The following is a 19,457-nucleotide window of genomic DNA, read 5'->3' on the forward strand; positions in this document are numbered from 1 at the left end:
AGAGCGCGTCGTCGGGCTCGAGTTCTTCCGTCCACGGCGCAGCAGGTAGTCTGGTCAGGGTCTCGGCTTGTACAGGTACTGTACCGCGGACACCCAACGTCGCACACGCCCGGCGCAGCGGTATCGGTTGCTGGCATCTGTCCTGCAGCCTTTCTTGCAGGGGTCCATATCGATGCGATGGCCAGCCAGCCAGCCAGCAGGCTGGCCGGACCACAGCTGCCTCAAGAGGGACGTTGGCGTAGGCTCTGATGAACAAGAGGTGCTGAATGAGCCCTCGTCGACGAGGTCCATGTGCACGAAGCGGATCATCGACGAGGTCCATGCGGCGAATGAGCGGATGCCGTGATGCGCTGGGCAGGCCCCCCGTCCGCGAAAATGCTGTCCCGCGGACGAGCGAGGTGGACAAGCAACGCTACGCCAAAGCCAGGACGCTGAACCGGGCTGGCGGCAGCCAGCTGGGTACACCTCGCGCAGTTGCATGGGTGGGACGTGACCGCCGGTGCATGGTACAGTGATGCCGTTTCTGACGTGGTCGCGTCCCCGTCGAACGGGTACCGGTATCGTAATCGCGCTCCGGCGAGGAGGAAGACAGCGAGGCTCGGCGCCTTCTGGATGGCGGATCCCGTACCTCAAGGGCTCAGGACCTGCAGCCATCGTCGGCGTACGCTGCCATCGCGGCTCTTGCGCCCGTGAGGATTCTGCCCGCCACGACCCGTCGCCCATCTAGGCGGCGGCAGCGGCGGCGTCGGCCGCAACGGTCGTGCTCCTCCGGACGTTGTGCTCCATGTCGGGCGACCAGCAGGCGGTGCCCGCCTCTCTCTCGCCGAAGAAGTCGACGCCCATCAGCCGCTTGTCCGCCCCCGTAACCGTCTCGCCGCTGCTCTCGCTCGCCTGCCACTGGTCCTCGACGTCCCACTCGACACCGCTCGCGTCTGACCCGTCGCCGTCGCCACCCGGGCGAGCCTTCTGTGGGGTGATGCCGAGCTCGAGATCCATGATGTCCCGCCACGAGTCGTCGTCGCGCGAATGCCAGGTCACGGGCCTTGCCCCGCCAAATACGCCCTTTTCGCGCAGGAAGTCGAGCACCGCGTCGCGGTCGTACGTCGGGCCTGCGGTGTCAGAGGAGAAGCTGCTGCCAGCAGCCTCGGTCGCATCTCCGTCCTGAGCGCCATCCCCTGCGGCAACAGCATGGTCCTGCGGAGCATCCGACGTTCGCTCGACGCCACCTTCTTCGGCTTGGCCTGCTGCAGCAGGTTCGACCACGTCGGCCAGCGTCGCCAAGTCGCCCTTGTCGGCCTCGACCGACGCGGGAGATGCCGAGCCATCGTCCGCCGCCGTTACGGCGTCGATCTCGAAGAAGCGCTGCGTCCAGGGTAAGCTGCGATCGCGATCGCTGTCGCTTGCCGTGCTAGGCGCGGCTGACGCGTCGATTCGCCCCGCGCCGCCCTGCGACTTGGTGGCCGAGTTGAGCGCGGCAAAGACGCTCCTCGCCGCTGCGCGCACCTTGGGCGGGTTGGTAAAAACGGTGCGGGCGTTTCGCAGCTCGGCCTCGTACTCCTTGATCGAGAGGCCGTCTGGCGGCCGGAACTTTTTCGACTCCCTCTCGAGCACGTTGGAGATCGACCCGTGCTGCAGTATCAGCTTGAGCGCCGTCTTGGGACCGATGCCGGGGACGGTGCGGTTAAAGTCGGTGCCGCAGAGCAGCGCAAAGTCGAGCATCATCGACCGCGTCATCTTGTCGTACTCCTCCCGTTTCAGCGTGGCGACAGGTGCGGCAGCGATGTCTTGGCCATCGGCGGATGGTGATCCCGTCACCGAGTCCGATGCCGGCTCGATAGCGGCGGCGGCGTCGTCCCTTGCCACCCCGACGCCCTTGGTCGAGGCACGCGTGGCGGCGGGAGACAAGAGGAGCGTCTTGGACCGCGATCTCGGCTTCCGCACGCCCTTTCTTCTCCCACCAGAGGACGCTGCTGACCCTTCGCTACCGTGCTGCTCTGCCGCCTCGAGCTGCTTCCGCCGAAAGAACGACTGAAGAGTGTCAAAGTCGAACAGGCCGCGGCGGACCATGGTGCCATCGACGACCTCCATGAGCCGTTTGCCGCTCGCGCCGCCAGGGACCGGATGTGAGAGCCGGATGCCCCCGACCAGGCCGCGAAGCAGCGGCGTGTCGTAGAGGAGCACGTCGCTGTCCTCGCTGGCGACAATGTCGGCGTAGCCGGCCTTGACCAGCGACGATGCGTACGCCTCAGCCTCGTGGATCCTACCGCCGCCCGACCGCGTACCGTCGCCGGTCCAGAAGACGGGCACCGCCATCAGCGAGCACAGGTGCGCGCAGTCGCTGTAGATGCTGGGCGACAGCGGCATAGTGGAGCGGGCGTAGGTCTTGGAGAGGCCCCGGTTGAGCGTCGTCAACGGCGAGACTGACGAGGGCAGCGCTTCCTGTGGCCGGCTGCGATCCTCGCCAGCAGCAGGTACAGCGGCGGCCGTGTCGGCAGTCGCATCGGCAGCCGCAGTCGCAGTCGCGGTGGAGGCCGCAGTGGCTTCTGCAGCACCCGAGGCCAGATCTTGCGCTGCGTCTGAGGCGGCAGACGCCTCAGCAGCGACTTCAGAAATGGCCTGGTCCGACAATGGTGGAGTTCTCGAAGCTGGGGACGCCGCCGCTGCGGCCGTGGTCGATGTGCCGAGCGGCGTCGATGAGCTCGACAGAGGGGCTGGCGGCGTTGATGGCGGCTTCAGGCTGGCGACGATCTGGTCATAGAGCTTCTGCTCGATCTCGGTCAATTCCCTTTGGCCCCTGGACTGGAACTCGCCCATCTGAGCCAGAGCATCTTCGAACTGCCTCTGCGAGCGATCGACTCGCAGGGCCAGAGCAAACGGTCGAGAGGTGAGGTCCTCGAGCACTTGCTCCCACTCGCCCTCCTGCGGCCGATGGGCGGGCGCCTCGAGCGCGCTGTAGGGCTCCCGCTCGAGGCTGACGAGGTTCTCGTCGCCAGCCAGGTCGTAGAGATCGTCGGCGGACGCTTCCGCTGCCGCCGGTCCGGGTACGTCTCCCAGGCTGGCTCGCTGACCGAGCTGCTCGAGCAGGTCGAGGTTGTCGGCCTGCAGGCTGTCCGGATCTTCAACAGTGGTCGGCGTTGTCGTGGCGGCAGTATCGATCTGCGCCTGCTGCTGGGATTTCGAAGCGGCAGAACCGGCCAGCGGAGCGAGGACGGCTTTGCGCGCGTGCTGCCACAGCTCGGACCGCCGAGCATCCCAGTCCGGGACGTCCCTGGTCGCCAGATATTCGGCAGCCAGCTTGTCGGCGAGCTCCACGTCGGGCTCCGGCAGGGGTTCGGCGGCAGCGCGCTCCGAAGCCCTCTGCTTGTGCCAGGTGTCGAGCAGCGCGCCGACCTGCGACCTTTCCTCTGGTCCGGTTCGGCGGAGCGTGTCGAGGACGGCCTGGAGGGAGCGGAGGCGGACCTTGCGCTCGGCCTCCATCCTGTTGCGCATGCGGTCGAGCTCGCGCTTCCTCTTTCGCTTGTCCTGCTCGCGGTCCTTGAGCGCCAGCCGCTTGCTCGGGTGGTCAAATACCATGAGGGGCGCGACGCCATTCTCGCGCAGCGAGTTGAGCAGGCGGTAGAAGCCGATCAGGTGGCGCGAAGGGTGCGGGTCGTCGGCGAAGTGGAGCTTCTGGATGAGGAGGGTGGCGTCGATGGCGAGGCGGAGGCCGTGGAGCGACGAGAGCGGGAAGGGCGCAGAGATCGACGAGGGCGCGAGCGAGCGGATCAAGGGAAAGAGGCCCTTTACGCCGCGTCGCGTCGCGCTCGGTCGCATGTTGGCGGTGGTGGTGGCGGCGGCGCGGTGGCGTGGGGGTCCGAGCTCCTGGTCGTGGATGTCGCGCGCTCGCGTAGCGAGGCTCCGGTCGGTCGAACGGGCGACGTGGGTGAGCGTTGACGTCTCTAGCCTGCTGTCCGCATCTCAGATAGCAGGCTCCAGTTGGCTGGGGGTTTCAAAAGCTCAGAGAGAGAGAGTGAAGGAGGGAGGCGGAAGCTGAGGTGGCGAGAGAGGGAGGAGCGTGGCTCGGCGTCGCGAAAAAGTCAGAGCGTCGAGGGTGAGGCCAAGGGGCGCCTGGCAGGCCTGCCTTTCTGGACGCTGGACCCTGAAAACAGACGGGTGGAGGCCGAGATGCAGCCACTCTCGACTCGGCCGAAAGGAGCCAACCCGGCCAAGCTACCCGGCACCGGGGTCATCGGAATTTCATCGCAGGGCCAGCGCGCCCGACCCGCCGCCCGCCGCCCGCCGCCCGCCCGACGCTCGCCACCAACATCAATAACCACCGTCCGGACCCCGCATCGCACCCGTCCTCCCGCCCCCCACGTTGCGTCACCCCCTCCCTACCTTCCCTCATAGCAGTCCAGCACCATGTCTCTGGCAAGGACAATCAACTATATCCGTCAGGTCGGCCTCAAGAGGTACTGGCGCGACCTCAACTACATCGGCGACGCAAAGGCCGGCAGGCTCGTGGGCACCGACCGGTGAGTACCCCGCGGCCCTCATCCAACCCTCTGTAGCCCTGCTCTGAGCTGACCACGTCACCCGCCTCGGTCGATCATCCCTTCGCCGTTCCGACCGCAGCAACGGCAACCGATACTACGAGAACCTCAACGAGGTGCCCGGCCGTCACCGCTGGGTCGACTTCCACGCCGACAACGAGTTCAGCGCATCCCAGATCGACCCGCTCTGGCACGCCTGGATCCACCACATCCGCAAGGACCCCCCCACCGAGGATGCCGGCCTTCAGAAGATGGTCCAGAGCTGGATGACGGTGAGTGCCCACTGCTCCCGTTCCGCGCAGCCGTGCTAGGATGCGCCGCCGGTGCCGGTGCCGGTTCGTTGTTCCTCGCGGCCGAGGAGCGTCGACTGATCCGCCTTTGCCATGCTTGTTCCCTTCTCCTTTGTGTGCGTCCCTGCGTGCGTGCGCTGCGCAGGAACCGCGAGAGAACCTGACGGGAACGCGCGCCGCCTTCAAGACCTACAGCACGGTGAAGCCCAAGATCGTGAGTGCCGATCGTCGCCCGTCTCGCCTCTGCCTCGAGAGCTGCTCATCTGACCTGGGCGTTTCCCTTGTTCGCATCCCCTGCCCCCGCGACGCCGTCAGAACGCTTGGGAGCCAAAGGTCGCCGAGCGACACTGAGCCTGCCATGTAGTCTGCAGCACCCCAATGCAGCGCAATACGACGTGCTAGACGATCCCGCCTGCTCGGCCGTGTCTTGCTGCGCGCTCCCGTGCTCGTCGTCCTTGCGGCCACCATTGCGGATGGTCGAGCGAGCGACATGCTGTGGGCCGCACCGCACCACACCGACGTCGTTGCCGTCTTGCGCTTCGAGCATAGACCCTCGTGGCCAGCCAGCTGAGAGCACGACGACGCGGACGACGACGACCTAGAAGATGGTCGAGCGGATCGAGCGGCCGTGTGGGCCTGAAAGCGAAGGATGGAGAGCGTGCGGCCGTGTGGGCCTGGAAGCGAAGGATGGAGAGCGAGCGGGCCGGCGAGGATAGGAGGGGGGCATTCCACGAGGTACAACAGGTGAGGGCCACGACAAGTACAGAGGCATCGACTGTATAGGGAGGCGGGATCGGGCCAAGAGCGGCTCTCGAAAGGGCGAAGGGAAGGGCGAGCGCGAGGAGGCGAGGCATGGCGGTATAAAGAAGGATGGGGATCGGAGCTTCTACTACTGTTACACTTGCAAGGTGGGTGAGCGGATCGACCCGCAGGAAAGAAGGTCGCGGTGGAGAACCTTGATCGCAACGAGACGCCGCGGCTGTGGCGAGAGCACGGCGATGAGCGGCAGCCCGGTGCGAAGGTGGGAGCGCTCGCTACCGCCTCTAGGACTTTGCCAGGGCACGGAGTAGGTCCATCGCGTCGCTCTCGTCGGGCTCGAAGCGGTCGGTCGACGGCGGTTCTTGGCTGCCGTCCTTGCTGCTCGTTCTCTGTCGCTTGACGGCTGGCGCTGGCTCGGCGCCGCTGCCAATATCCGAGCGCGACTCGCGTATACCGCCGAGGAGCCGGTCGAGTCGGCCGGCGCCGCCTCCTGCTGACGCTTCGTCCGAGTCGGCCTCGGCCGACGCACCACGGCTCATGGAGCCGGACCGCTTGGTGCCGGCAGCGGCATTGGCGTACGACGATGAAGCCGACGTCCTATCCCGCAGCGCCTGGGCATTCTGCGCAGATACCGTCCGGACGTAACGCGAGGCGAGCAGCTGCAGCTGGGCGAATTGGTGAGAGCGCGCGCGAAGCAGGTCGACCTGTACACGATCAACGATCGAAGGAGCCCAGAAGGGGAAGGAGGAGGATCAGCAAACGCGATTCTCGAGCCAGATTCGCTGCTCCTGCCCCTATCGCACTCACGTTGAATTCGACGTCCTTCCACCGAGAGTCCTGTTCGCTGCCCTGGGTGTCCTCGGCCGCCGTGAGCGCCGCCGCCGCCGCCGCCTCTTTTGCATCGGCAGCTGCCTTGGACGACCTTGCGCGCGCTTTGCCCTTGGACGCTGGCGGCTTCGCTGTAGCGTCAGGAGGACCGACGGGGTTTCCGGACAGGAGGCCGTCGAGCGCGGCGATGGCCCTCCTCGCATCGTGCAGCTGCTGCCGCCCGAAGTCGGACAGGTCCTCGTCCTCGTCCCACTCGACCTCGGGCAGATCGTCGACGCTGGCCAGATCCTTTTCGTCGTCCGACGTGGCCGCCAGTTGACGCTCCAACTCGGCTGTGTCGGCCTCGTATGCTTCAATCTGCCACTGCTCCTTTTCCCACTGCTTCCGCTCGCTCGACATGTTCTGGACAGTCGAGGCCAGACGCGATTTTGCTTCGATGTTGGAGGCGTTGCGGGGATGCGGCTGCAACGCGGGGCCGCCGGGTGCCTGCAGGGCGGAAGGTCCACGAACAACGAGGGTCAGCAAATATCGCGCCGCTGGAGAGACGGCGGAAAGCCTCTATCACCGTCGGACCGACACTTACCGGATCATTCTCGCCAATCCAGTTGATGCCAAAGGCGCCGCAGTGGAGGTCCGAGAGCAGCTGCTCGAGGACGCGAAGAATACCCTCGCGATGCTGCGAGAGCTCCCGCTTCTCGGCTTCGGTCAAGGCCGGGAGCGCGGCATCGGCCTTTTTCCGCTTGCCCTTGGTGGCGGCGGATGGAGCGGTGGTCTTGGATGCTCCGAGCTCCCCGAGCGCGGCCCCGAGGGATCGTTTCAGCGACCAGCCCATCAGGTGACGCATCCGGATCTGGGGCGTCGTGTCTGGCGGGCAATGCCGGAAGAGTTCGTGATCCGGGACGTCGTCGTGCGGGTAGGCGGCCACGGCGGGATCGCGAAGCGACGACCGCCTCTTCTCGCCCTTGAGACCCAAGCTGCTGCGCCGGCCGCTGCCGCCGGACCGTCTGCCGCCCGAGGTCCCTGACCCGCCAGACCCCGGGTGGACCTCGAGACCAGCGCGGAAGGCCTGATTCCGTCGGATGATTGGGGTCTCGCCAGCCGCCTCGTCCGGCAGCGGCTCATAGGTGGTCCTGCCCACCACGCTGCGGGATGAGCCGGCGCGGGACGAAGACGAGGAGCTGGAGCTGGGCTGCTTGCCGCTGCTTGGCGAGGCTGCCCGGCGCTTCCGTGCTGCGGGTGCGCCCATCGCGGGTGGTGGCATCGCCGCGGCAGCAGCGGCGTGGGCGCCGTTGGACGCCTGCGTCGATGCGGCCTTCCTTTGTGGACCCACGTCGCGTTGGAAGATGAACTCGCCTTCAGCCTCCTCCCCGAGCGCTGCGAGCGTCGCATGGACGGCGGAGGTGGGGCAAGCATGGGCGGACCAAGATGGCCAAGCGTCAGCAGAGAGGCATCGTCGTGGAACGCGCAGGGCAAGCTGAGGGTGCTCACTCTTCCGTGGTGCGCGCGCTGGCCGTGCGGTGGGCTGCGATGCGCTCGCGGCGCCATTCTTGCGGCTGGCCGCTTTCGACTTGGTCGGTGGCTCCTCGGCCAATAAGAGCTCTTCCGCCCCGGCTGGATCCGTCTTGGCCTTGCCCTTGGCCTTGCGCGAGGCGCTCTCCGTGGCGACGATGCCGCCGAGGCTGGTGTCTTCGTGCATGCGCGTATCGTCCCCGAGCTCTCCAAAGACGTCGGAGAACCGATGCTGCCGGCCTGTCCCGGCGGCGGCGGGTCGCTTGGTCGTTCTCGACGCGACCGCAGGGATGACGGCCGACGAGGCGCCCGACGAGGCCCCCGACGAGCGGGCGGATGCAGCCGCTGTTGATCTGCGCGTCGGCCGAGGGGCCTTGGCGGCGGACGAGGTGGCTGGTAGGTTCATGGCCGCCGAGTCGTCATTGCTCGAGGCGGAAGCGCCGCTCAGACGCGATGATCTGCGAGTGGCCGCTGCCGTGGTCATGGGCGTGGCGGGCTTCTATGGTGTGGTGTGGGCCCGCAGCTGTGAGGTCGAGGGCGGAAGGGTGCCGGAGGTGGTCGCTGGCGGCATGGATCGACGCAGCCGGTCCAGCAAAGAGCCGCTCGGGGCGGTTGGTGGGCGGTGTGTTGGCGGTTCGGGAGTCTTCCGAGACGACCAGTCCGAGCTGCGCCCCCTAGCCTGGCCTGCCTGTCTGTGGATATCGCCGAGGCTCGATTGGCGCGCTGTACCGGCGTCGGCCTACACGTCGCAAGAGCTATCGGCGCGTTATCGACGTGGAGCGGATATGCCTGCGTGGGTGAAGGCGGAGGCGGTGCAAGACGATTTGCCGACAAAGAGGCTTTGCGCGTGAGGTGGGAGGGTGGTCAAGGGGAGCCGATGACCAAATGGGCCCCGGATGGCGATTTCCGTGCCCCTTGTTCTGGCGCGGCGACGCGGCGCAACGAGTCCAGGAGGAGGGCAGAGGCAGAGAGACGGATGGATGGCGGGCCGGGGTGGCGGCAGGAGCCGGAGTGGGGGTATCGAGGAGGGTTGGCTGGATGGGACCCGGTCGCGACGATGATGGAAGAGCGAGGTGGACGTGGTGGAGCTGCCCGCAGGCCTGGACGGCACAGTCAGTCGCGTGTCGGGGCTGGGGCCCAGGCGACCTCGCCGCCCGACGCGAAACCAGACCTGACCAGAGCAGGCCTGGCCTGGCCTGGCAGGCAGGGGCACCCGCTTTTTTGACTTTGGCTCGAGCCCAGCCTGGCCTGGCCGGGATCCGGCCTCATCTCGTTCCATCCGCCGCCGGCGCCAGGTTGCAAGAAGGAGCTCACATCGCAATCTGACAGGGATGACCGTGCTACGTTCGTACTGAGCTGGCCCGCATCGCTGCCGCTGCATCGCCGCCAGAGATGGAGGATGATGTATGGCCTTCGTCAGGGGCTGGCCGGCGAGCACCCCTGCCAGAAAATCAAAACACGACGACGCGCCCGCTCCCCTCGCTGCTGAGGCCAGGCCGGGCCCGGCGAGGCAGGCTGTATCGGCCGGGTGGACCTGGGCGAGTGCAGCGGCTGGATAGGCCGGCCCACGCCAGGGCCAGGGACCAGGGCCAGTTCGATGCGGGGGCGGCGGCGCCGATGTTGCAGCAAGCAAGCAAGCAAGCAAGCAAGCAAGCGCCTTTCGCCGCACTTGCCAGGCAGAAGGGCTCGGCGTGAGCTGCTCCTGCTGCTGCTGGCTGGGCAGCCCTGTCTCGGACCAGGCCGCCTGCCGCTCTGTCCACCTACGCCGGTTGCTGCCAGGCTCTCCCGGGTTGCCCTGGCCTGCCCGCCTGCCCTGGCTTCTCCTGGCTTGACCTGGCTCTGTGTACGCGCTGCCGACGCCGACCGACGCCTTGCTTGCTTGCTCCCTAGCCTCCGCCAGCCCGGCCGCTCGCTCGATCCTCTTGCATGCCACATCCTTCCCAGCCACGACGAGCCACGCCAGCACCCATCCTCTGCCCATCGACCTCTCTCTCTCGTCACCGCCACCACTACCGCCACCACCACCACCACCACCACCACAGCCACCGACGCCGTCACCATCGCCACATCGGCGCTCCTCGATCCGGACTTTGAACGCCGTGTCCGCCTCTCTCGAGGCTGGTCCACCGACCCAGCCCCGGCACGTTGGCCTCGTCCTGCCCGACTGTGGCTGCATAGCCCCCGCCGACATCGACCCTCTAGAGCTACCTCGCACCGCATCGGTCCATCCGTAGCTTCTCGTGCTGCTCTGTCTCATCTGCTCACCTTTTGCGACCGCTGGCCACGCGCTGCCTTGGCTCACCTCGTCCCGGCTCCTGCGCAGACGTCGATACAGCCAGCGTCCCTCGTGCTAGCCAGCCTCGTTCCAGCCAAAGACCCTCGCCAGCTTGATGCCGATTCCGCTTTGATGGGACACGGAAGTCGGTAACCCCCTCGTCTCTGCCGTACGCCAGCGTAACCGCCATCCGCCCGCCATCGCCCCCGCCCTCGCCAACGCCCTCGCATCGGTACCAGTCGGGCGAGTCGCCCTGCTTGACACCGACCTCGCACGATGCCTCCTTCATCGGCTCTGGTCGAGGAGGCCCCTGAGAGTAGCTCGCTCCGTCACGCCGACCGGAGTGAAAACACCTCGGGCTTCTCCGACGTCTCCTTCGGCTCCAGCATGACGGCAGACTCGGATCGTCTTGCCGCCGCACCGCTCGTGTCGGATCACGGCAGCGCCGGCGACGACGGTGCCAAGAGGCATCCCACTATCAAGCCGACAGCGTCTTCGCAACCCGCCGCGACGAAGCCGGCGTTTGACGACGGCCGCGGATGGAAAGCCATTGGCGAACCCTCGTCGAGCAAGAGCCCGGTCCTCGAGGACCCGCTCACGCCGCGCGCCAACGGGCACGCACAGCTGCCCTTTTCGGATGATGTGCAGAACGAGGCCGGTCGTCCTTCGAACGGAGCTGCGTCTTCCAGCTCATCGCCGCACCTGGACCCGCACCGCCGTTACGGACCCGTCGGCTCCGGCAAGACTTCTGCCAACGGCATCCGTCTCGAAGCGGCAGCTGGGTCGTCTGACCTGTACGAGCGGGAGCCCGTCGACTCGTACGCCGCGCCGAACCTCGACGACGATGCCGCCGAGGCCAGACGAGTGCAACAGGTGAGCAGCGCTCTGCGTCGTTTCCGAACGGACCCCGCGCCGCGTGCCGTGTGCGCCTCGGTCGCCCTTGCTGACTCGGCGTTGCGCTAAACCGTGACCCATCGACATACTCTCACCCTCCGCCCCGCTGTGTCATCGGCAGAACCTCGAGAGGTGGGCTGCCGAAGAGCGCAACCGGCGCAAAGCAGCACGCACCTCGCGATTCTCGCTGGGGGCGCCGCCCTCCGCTGGCAGCAACCTGGCGCGCAGGATATCCGGCATCCGATCGGCCCCGCGTTCGTCCGCGGCCGGGCTGGGCGCAGGACCATCGTCCGAGAGGCTGGCGGACGGTGAGCCGATTAGCCCGTCGGCGACGCTCTCGCCCGCATCGCCGGCCAACCTGCGCTTTTCGAGGCGCGACTCGGCCGCGTCGCAGTTCGCCCAGGGCGCCGGGCGTCCCGACAGCATTTCGTCGATGGACAGCACTCACACCCAGGACGAGCTGATCAGGGGCCCGCTTTCCGGATCCATAGGCGGAGGCGGCGCCGGCGCCGCTGGCAGCCGCATCAGCTCCTATGGCGGTGGCGCGGGTGTCCGGCCTTCCGACTCCGGGCCGCTCGAGGATGTTCCAGAGTCCGAGAGCGAGACGAGCCACAAGGGCAAGGGGCGAGCCCGAAATCCGTTCGAGGACCCCGCCGAGGCCGCAGACGACATCTACCGGTCGCCGGCGTCGTCAGCGGCGCTCGCTTCAAAGAAGCCGACCCCGACCGCCGCGCGACCCATCGTCACCGTAGGCCGGGCGTCGAGTATCCAGCGTCGCACCATCGAGGCGGGCATGATGGGCCGCACCGAGGGCAAGCGGCGGATGCCCTCGATAGTGGCCACCGACACGGAAGCGTCGATAGCCGAGGGCGACGAGGCGTCAGGTGCCGGCGCCGGCGCCAACCCGTTTGCGAGCGCCGAGGACGGCGGTGGCGGCATCTCGACGACGCTCCATCAGGGCGGTCTCGACGAGGAGGTGGCCATGGAGCTCAATGGCCGCCGGCGCCAGTACGCCATGACGGCGCCGGCCCCGTACGACGGCGTGCAGGACGATGCGGGCGGCGACGTGGGGGCCGGTTCCATGGACGTCAAGCTGTCCAACCAGCCCTCGCGCGTGTCGACGAGCAGCTCCAAGTTCCGCGAAATGGGCATCACGGCCGGCGGCGACGACTGGATGGAGACGGTCGAGGCGGCCGACCAGCGCGCGCGGGGCAAGCGGGAGCGCGAACGGGCGCGGGATCGGGAGCGGCTCCGACAGCGCGATCAGACCGAGTCGAGATCGTGGTGGACCGATTGGCTGTGCGGCTGCCGCCGGGCCGACGACGACGAAGAGCAGGTAGGTGGCGGCTGGTGCCCGTGGCGCCGATTGGCCAGGCTTCACAAGGCTGACCTCTCTCTCCCCTTCTTTGCGTCCGCCCCGTCTTGCGCGACCCAGGCCGGCCGCACGAATCCGATGGAGTGACCCGCAGGGTCGCGCGTCGAGTCGCACCGCCTTGCCAGCGACGAACTGCCTCGGGCGATGGACGACGAGGCCGGCTGCAGCAACGTCGCCTTCGTCCCTTCCAGCCCGACAGCGTTGGGAACGAGCGAGCGAGCGAGCGAGCTTGGGCGCTCGTCTGCCAGCGCGCAAACCCATACCCAGCTGCGATGCCACCATCGAGTCCGATCGGATATGTAGCCTCCCTTCTCCTCCCCCTTCTGTCCACCATCATAGCGTCATCATCATCGGCGTCATCATCGGCCTATCCTTCTTCGTGTGGTGACGCCGAGAAAAGGCGGGTGCACCCAGCCTCTGGCTCCAGCTCCGGCTCGTCGGCGTCGGAAGCGCGGGTAGCGCGAGAGAGCACGGCTGGACCGGTTCTGCGCCGCGTGTGGGCGACCAGCCGCCGACGGGCGATTCGAGGCGATACGCAACCGACGGGACTGCGGGATCCTGCTGCGACAGGGCGGGGGCGGGGGGCGAGACAGAGGTGGGCGGGTCGAGGCAAAGGGAAAAGAGGACGGGCAGGAGCGAAAATCGAAGAGAGAGAGAGAGAGAAGGAAGGAAGGAAAAGCCCATGTCATTCATTCCTGGCTCGCTGTGTCGTTTTGCCCCCTCGCCCCTTCCCTTCCACATCTACATGGTCGTCGATCGACACGAGAGAAAAGGGGGGATGGCGGGATAAGCTTACCGACTCGACCCGACGTCTTCGTCCCCCCTCCCCCCTCCCTTTGCCCCATCTCGGTCTCCCATCATCGCCACCTGCCCGCTGTCGGAGCCCCATGACTCCCAAACGTCCCCGCCCGGTACCAGAGAGAGCGTCGAATGTCGAGGCGAAAGAACAATGAACGAAGAACAAGAAACTCAATGATCACCCCCGACCCAAGCTGAGCAAGAACGATGGACCCGAACCCGAAGAGATGAGAGAATGGACGAGCGAGAGAGGAGGGCCTGTCGTTGCCATTGATGGGGGTCGAGGCAGACCGGACGAAGAGGCTGGATGGAGCGATCGGATGGCTGGCTGGCTGGCTGGATGGATGGCTGAATGTCGTCGTGGTTCGTCCGCCCCATGTCGGCGGATCGTCTATGAGAGAGAGAGAGGAAGACGGGGCAACGAGGCAGATTGAGGGGGTGGGTCTGGTATGATGTCGTGTCGCGGCGGAATGATGTAGGGGACCCGCGGTCGTGGTCGATGTCGTCGTCGTAGAGGGAGCGAGAGAAGGCCGCGAAGTGCGCGGGACGTGCGAGCAACGGCTCAGGACGCCACCTTGCCGAGGAACGGGTCCCGCGCGTAGTCCTGGTACAGCGGCCGGTTGAGCGAGTTGACCGTCACCTTCTTGTCCATCTCGATGTCGGCGATCAGAGCATCTGCGGGGAGGAGGCAGCAACACGGGTAGCAGATCGAAGGAGAGGGCCTCAGCACCGCTGCGGCGCTTGCACTAGAACCTGCAGGAGTTACGAGGTACGCACCCATCGAGTCGTAGTTGTACTCGGGACGCACGTATCCCAGCACGACGACGCGGATCTCGAGGCCGTAGAAGTCGGCGCCAAACTCGTGGAGGATGTGGACCTCCTGAAGGCGGGCACGCGGCCGGTCCAGGCGAGGGCGGGATTCTCGGTCAGCTCGTGCGCTCCTGCGTCCAGTCCGCCACGCCATCATCCCTTCGGCTCGCTTAGCCCCCCGTTGCGCAGACTCACTGCCGTCTTGTAGGTGTTCTTGTAGAACGGGTTCCAGCCGACGCTCATGACCATCGGAAAGACCCGCGAGTCCTCTTGCCGCAGCGGGATGCGCCTCTTCTTGTGTCGCCTGCTGAGGCTGCTGAAGGCGCTGCCGGTGCCGCTCCCGGACGAGGCGTGCCTCGAGCTGTGAGACTCCTGCGGCGTGGGTATCGGTTCGGCGGCGGCGCCCGACGCGGCGGCTGCAGATGCGGATGCCGACGCTGCTGAAGCCGCTGCCTTGAGCTCCATAGCCGACACGACCGCCTCTTTGTCGGTGCTGCGGCCATCGCTTGGTCGGAGCAGGTTGGCCTGCTGCTGCAGGCTGCTCTTGCTGTCCTGCCTCGCTTTTGTCCGGCCAGACTGGGGGAAGCCGTCGGCTCCGTCCTGGATCGGGCTCGCGCCCAGGACCACCTCGTTGTCGTCGTCGTCGTCATCGTCGTCGACCGACGTGGCACCGGTGCCGTTGCCGGACGACGATGACGGCCCGTCGGCATCCTCAGAGTCGGTCAGGAAGTCATCATCCTCTTCCTGAGGCAATACGCGCGCGAAGCCAAAGTAGACGCCGGTCCGGGTGAGCTTGGAGCCGGGGCCGACCACCCTCGCCGGCAGGTTGGCTGGCCAGGGTCGGATGAGGGGCGAATAGGGAGAGAGAGAGGAAGGTGAGTTTCGAGCTCGGTGGTCGGCCGGCGGATTGCCTGCTGATTTTGCTGCCGGAGCAGGACCTGACGCTCGTAGAGGCGGCAGACTCACCTGTCGGGCAGCCAAGGTCCTTGGAGCCCCTGCCGAAGCCCTTTTCGACCTCGCCGCGCAGATAGATGGGGTAGGGCCGCTCGGGGGCGTGCGGGCCGCACACCTCGGGCCGCGAAGACGGGGGCACTGGCGAGTTGCTCGCGGCTGGCGGTGCTGCTGCTGACATTGTGTTTCGTATGGGCGGGGGATCGAAATGCTGCGGTGCTATCAGGCAGGCGATGCCACGCGGCTGTGCTCGGGGTTCGGAGGTGGTCCTGGCCACAAGCGCAAAAAGTCTTTGCGGGGGAGGCAGCAGCTGGTAGATGGACCGACAAAGGGTGATCTATCGGAGGCAGAAAGTGAAGGGATGCTGCTGCTGCGGCTGCTGCGGCTGCTGCGGATGCTGGAGGTTGGAAGGGCCGACAGAGGGATGCAGGTGTAAGAAAAAGGGACGCTCCCGTGTGATGTGCGCTCTGCGCGATCGTCAAAAGGATGGGGTCGAGGGCGAGCTGTGCTGGGCAGCCAGGTGACAGAAATAGACGCAGAGAGCGTGTCGATGCAAGTCGGAGGCTGGTGGTGGCGGCGGCGGCGTAGACGGCGGCAGTGAAGCGGAGGTCAGCTCTTGTCTGGATTGCGAGCGAGCGTGTCGGAATATGGAGGCTGTGTCAACGGTGGTGGTGGTGGTGGTGGTGGTGGTGGTGGTGGTGGTGGTGGTCCGAGGGGGAAGAGGAGAGCAGCAAGAGGCCGAGGATCGAAGGCAGAGGAAGGCCTGGGGAAGCTCCGGTGGAGACGGGTGGGCAGCGTGGGTCGGGGCTTGGCCCCCCGCGTCTTTGCCCTGGCTTGGCCTGGCCTGGCCTGGCCTGGCCTGGCTCGCTCTCATTTGGTCTGTTCTGCCTGACAGCCAGGCAGGGCTCAGCGCGGCGTCGGCGGAATCACGGTACGCCTTCCAGATCAAGCAAGCAGGCAGGCCAGGCCACGCTCGACTTGAGGCGTGGGGGCAGGCACCGCGGCGGAAAAGGCGACTCTTGGCTGGACCTGCCTGGCCTGGCCCCGGGTCGAAGCTCGAGAAGCGAACGCCTGCCTGCCTGCCTGCCTGCCTGCCTGTTGTCTGTCCGCGCCGTGCAGCCTGGCCTGCCCTGCCTTGCCTTGCCTTGCCTGCCTCTTGCCTGCCTCTTGCCTGCCCTGCCCTGCCTGCTGGGTCGCCGCTGTTCCAGCCAGAGGCAGGGAGGGAGCAAGAGTAGTCGGGCACCAGCAGCACCTGCGCCCCGATTCAGCTCACCAGCAAACCTAAGCCTACTCTGGTGCCCAACCGAGTCAAAGGGGGTTGGGGGCAGACCCCTGCCTGCTGCTCATGCCCAGTCCCCAGCCAGGCTCCTTCGCGGCGCTGTACGCTCAGCTTGGCCAGGCCGTCTGCCTGCGCGCCTGCCTGCGCGCCTTTGCGACGGAGGCCTGGCCACGTCGGACTACCGCCACGGACTTTGTCGCCGTCGCCGCTGCCAGCCGTCCATTGTCGCGCGCCACGTCTTCGGAGGGATCAAGGCTGAAGGCTCCCTGCCTGCCTGCCTGCCTGCCTGCCTGCCTGCCTGCCTGCCTGCCTGCTCGCTCGGCCGCAAGAGGTAAGAGGCTGCAGGCGGGCGTCGGGCACCGCCGTCGAGATCGGCCAGCCGGTCGGCGGCAAGGATGCAGCGTCGTCGAGGCGGGTCGACCATTGCTCGAGAACGCGTACTCGCGCTCGCGGCCAGGCCAGGTCCTGGCGTTGGATCTGTATGGTGGTGGCCGGTAGAGCCCTACAGTACCTGCCACGCTTGGCTCCATCAACAGCCGCATGGCCCCTTCAACTTCGATCGGCCCCCCCTCCCCCTGGCCTGACTCCCGCCGTCAAATATATTGGACATCTACGCGCCAGGCTGCGCCAGACCGCTGATGGTGCCGAGGGACGATTGCGCACGGAAGATAGATCGCTCACCTGATCGGATTGCTCTTCAGGTCGGGCCTGCTCTGGCACCCTGCGCGTTGAGGACGGGGGATCAAGAATGGGGAGCATCATCAGAGGTCGCACGCTCGCAGCGCGGTCTATTCCGGTTGGCCTGGCGCTGCGCGGCCCGGCGCTGCGGCGACTTGACGCGCGAGGATCGCGCCTGACGACGGGGCACGGGCACGGGATCGAAGGCCTTCTTGGCCGCGAGTGCTGCAACCGAGCTCCGCGATCATCTGGCATTGCCTGCCTGGCCAGCCTGCACCGCCTTCCGTCGCTCGCTTCCACCCATCGATGGACCCGGGCATCCGCTGCGCTTTCGCTCGTTCGCAGAAGGTTCCCATCCTGTCCTTCGCCATGCATCCTATGTGGTCGTCCGAGGCGGTCAAACAAGGACCGGCCGATGTTCGTCGATGAGCTTGCAGAGCAGGTGCAAGAACGCGTACTTGTACATACGTGCTCTTTTGGGAACCGCCTCGCTTGTCCCCCCGGGTCGAATCTTGCTACCGTACTGCGGGCCGAGGCAGAATGCCGGGGACAGTCGAAGCAGGCCTCACCTCGGCAGGGCCATCATCCTTCCTGGACCGGCGCTCGCTCCTACAGCAGGCCGCCCTCGCGCTGCGCTCTCGTGGGGTCAACATGGGGGATCCGCTTAACACGAGACGAAGAGGAAGATCGTCAGAAGAAGAGGGAGAGAGGGGGAGAGGGAGACCGGCGGAGAGGCAGAGACACGGAGAGACTTCAGAGGCAGGGAGCTCAGAGTTCGCACAGCCAAGCAAGGCACCTCGCATGACAGCGCCTGCGCCCCACCTACCTGGCTGAGCCTTCCAGAGCTCGTCTTGTCTCTCGGGCCGTCGTTGACCACCTAGTCGGTAATCGAGGCACCTTCCTCGAGCCTCCCTGGACCATGGTGGCGCATGGCTGCCGTTCGCCATGGCAGGCAGCGGGTCGCGAGTGCCTACCGCAACACAGCAAGCAAGCTAAGGAAACGGTGGACGGGCGGACTTGGGATCCGATCGCCCTGCATCCGGCGACTTCTTTCGGGCCGATCCGCCTGCTCCTCGGCCGTGCGTGCGTGCTTGCTTGCCCGGCCTGGCCCCGCTCTCGTGTCGATGGAGCCGTCGTCGTCGGCGGGACCCGCCGCATGCCTGGTCTGGCCTGGCCGAGGTCCTGCCCCCCGGCTGCGCGTGCACTGCCACAACGCGCGACTCACCAGGAACGCGCCACTGATGTCTCTCGGCGGCGGGAAGGCCGATCGAGGCTAGGGAAATAGAAGAAGCGCAGAACGGCTGGCCTGGCCAGGCCACGCCGGAGATCGGGCAAGTGGCGAAGCGCAGCGCAGCGCCGGGATGCGCAGAGCGTGCGCCAAGGCAGGTATCGTCGCAGCGCCTTGCAGCGGAGCGGACGGCCGATGATCCGGACGTTCTCAAAGATGCATGGCGGCGGCGGCGAGCGAGTCGGCGTGGGCGGCGGAGCGGCAAAGAGGAGCAAGCTAAGCGGCTGAAGCTACCGCGGGGCTGTTCGCCTTGACCTGGCTGGCCCTTTGAATCTTGGATGCCTCGGTCGCGAGCAAAAGAGGACGTCTGGCGGTCGGGAGTGCGAGGGCCGTGGTGCCTAAGGTGACGGGACCTCCGACGTCGGCATCTATCCACTCTCTACTCGCTGTGTGTGGCGAACCATGTGCCGCTCGGCCGCAGGGGCAGGCGTGGCAGCAGAGAGCGTCCCTCGCCGTTGTCGGCACGCTTGTTCGACGAGGCTGGGCGACGACAGGTAACTTTAGGGCTGAGTGCGGGACCCGACTGACGCCAAGGTCGGGCGGGGCAGCTGGTCCCGCCTGGCCCGAACCTCGGCGACGGGCTCAGCGGCATCAATGAAAAGGTGCGCCGCTCTTTTGTCGTCGGAAGGAGTCGTGTGGGCCGCCATCTGCCGCCTGCCTGGGTCGCTGTGCCAGGTCCGGGTCGCTGGGAACAGGGCGCAATGTCGATCCCTCCCTTGCTCACATGGTACGGTGACTCCGGAGGTCATCGCCCTGAGCCGGCCAGGTCGTCGCCACCGGGCACGTGTCTGTGCCGCCAGGGTGCGGCTCCAAGGCGCTAGGACGTCGAGCAACCCCACCCTCCGCCGACGCGGCCAGCGCGCCAATCCGCACGCTGAGAGCGCCAGAACCCTGCTCCGTACATCATAATGTCCAAGCAGAGCTGCACGGGTTCGGCGGCGGGCGAGAGGTGAGGCGACGATGGCGCGGGGCGGTGGCAGGAGGCAAAGGTGAGTGCGGGAGGAGGTGGGCCAACTCGGCCTGCTTGGACTGCGAACGTGGCGCCCGAGCTCGGATCCGGTCGCGGCCATGTACCGCCAGGCCTGGCGGAAATGAGTCACCGGCACGGGGCCGAGAAGAAAGGCGGGCAGGCGGGCGCTCCCCGGGCCTGCCGCTGCTGCTGCTTCATGCGCACGGCCGGCCTTCGCACCG

The 19,457-nt window shown here is 66.9% G+C and overlaps 5 protein-coding genes across 5 annotated transcripts; 2 read left to right on the top strand and 3 right to left on the bottom strand.

Annotated features, from left to right (window-relative positions):
* Nucleotides 1-723: 723 nt before the first annotated feature.
* Nucleotides 724-3,813, bottom strand: PFL1_04809 (uncharacterized protein; the record flags this gene model as incomplete). The annotated part of the gene is made up of 1 exon (XM_007882337.1): nt 724-3,813. The coding sequence occupies one exon, from the start codon at nt 3,811-3,813 to the stop codon at nt 724-726; it is 3,090 nt and encodes a 1,029-aa protein (XP_007880528.1).
* Nucleotides 3,814-4,401: 588 nt separating this feature from the next.
* On the top strand, nt 4,402-5,173 carry PFL1_04810 (uncharacterized protein; the record flags this gene model as incomplete). The annotated part of the gene is made up of 4 exons (XM_007882338.1): nt 4,402-4,514; nt 4,615-4,804; nt 4,968-5,036; nt 5,138-5,173. The coding sequence occupies 4 exons, from the start codon at nt 4,402-4,404 to the stop codon at nt 5,171-5,173; spliced, it is 408 nt and encodes a 135-aa protein (XP_007880529.1).
* Nucleotides 5,174-5,865: 692 nt separating this feature from the next.
* On the bottom strand, nt 5,866-8,402 carry PFL1_04811 (uncharacterized protein; the record flags this gene model as incomplete). The annotated part of the gene is made up of 4 exons (XM_007882339.1): nt 5,866-6,285; nt 6,389-6,895; nt 6,993-7,783; nt 7,898-8,402. The coding sequence occupies 4 exons, from the start codon at nt 8,400-8,402 to the stop codon at nt 5,866-5,868; spliced, it is 2,223 nt and encodes a 740-aa protein (XP_007880530.1).
* A 2,067-nt stretch (nt 8,403-10,469) lies between these two features.
* PFL1_04812 (uncharacterized protein) lies at nt 10,470-12,549 on the top strand (the record flags this gene model as incomplete). The annotated part of the gene is made up of 3 exons (XM_007882340.1): nt 10,470-11,066; nt 11,209-12,423; nt 12,523-12,549. 3 exons carry the CDS (start codon nt 10,470-10,472, stop codon nt 12,547-12,549), a joined length of 1,839 nt encoding a protein of 612 aa, XP_007880531.1.
* Nucleotides 12,550-13,822: 1,273 nt separating this feature from the next.
* On the bottom strand, nt 13,823-15,202 carry PFL1_04813 (uncharacterized protein; the record flags this gene model as incomplete). The annotated part of the gene is made up of 4 exons (XM_007882341.1): nt 13,823-13,935; nt 14,038-14,140; nt 14,266-14,900; nt 15,037-15,202. The coding sequence occupies 4 exons, from the start codon at nt 15,200-15,202 to the stop codon at nt 13,823-13,825; spliced, it is 1,017 nt and encodes a 338-aa protein (XP_007880532.1).
* Between the last annotated feature and the right edge of the window lie 4,255 nt (nt 15,203-19,457).

This window comes from Pseudozyma flocculosa (genome assembly GCF_000417875.1).
Source record: "Pseudozyma flocculosa PF-1 unplaced genomic scaffold scaffold00016, whole genome shotgun sequence".
Taxonomy (NCBI): domain Eukaryota; kingdom Fungi; phylum Basidiomycota; class Ustilaginomycetes; order Ustilaginales; family Ustilaginaceae; genus Pseudozyma; species Pseudozyma flocculosa.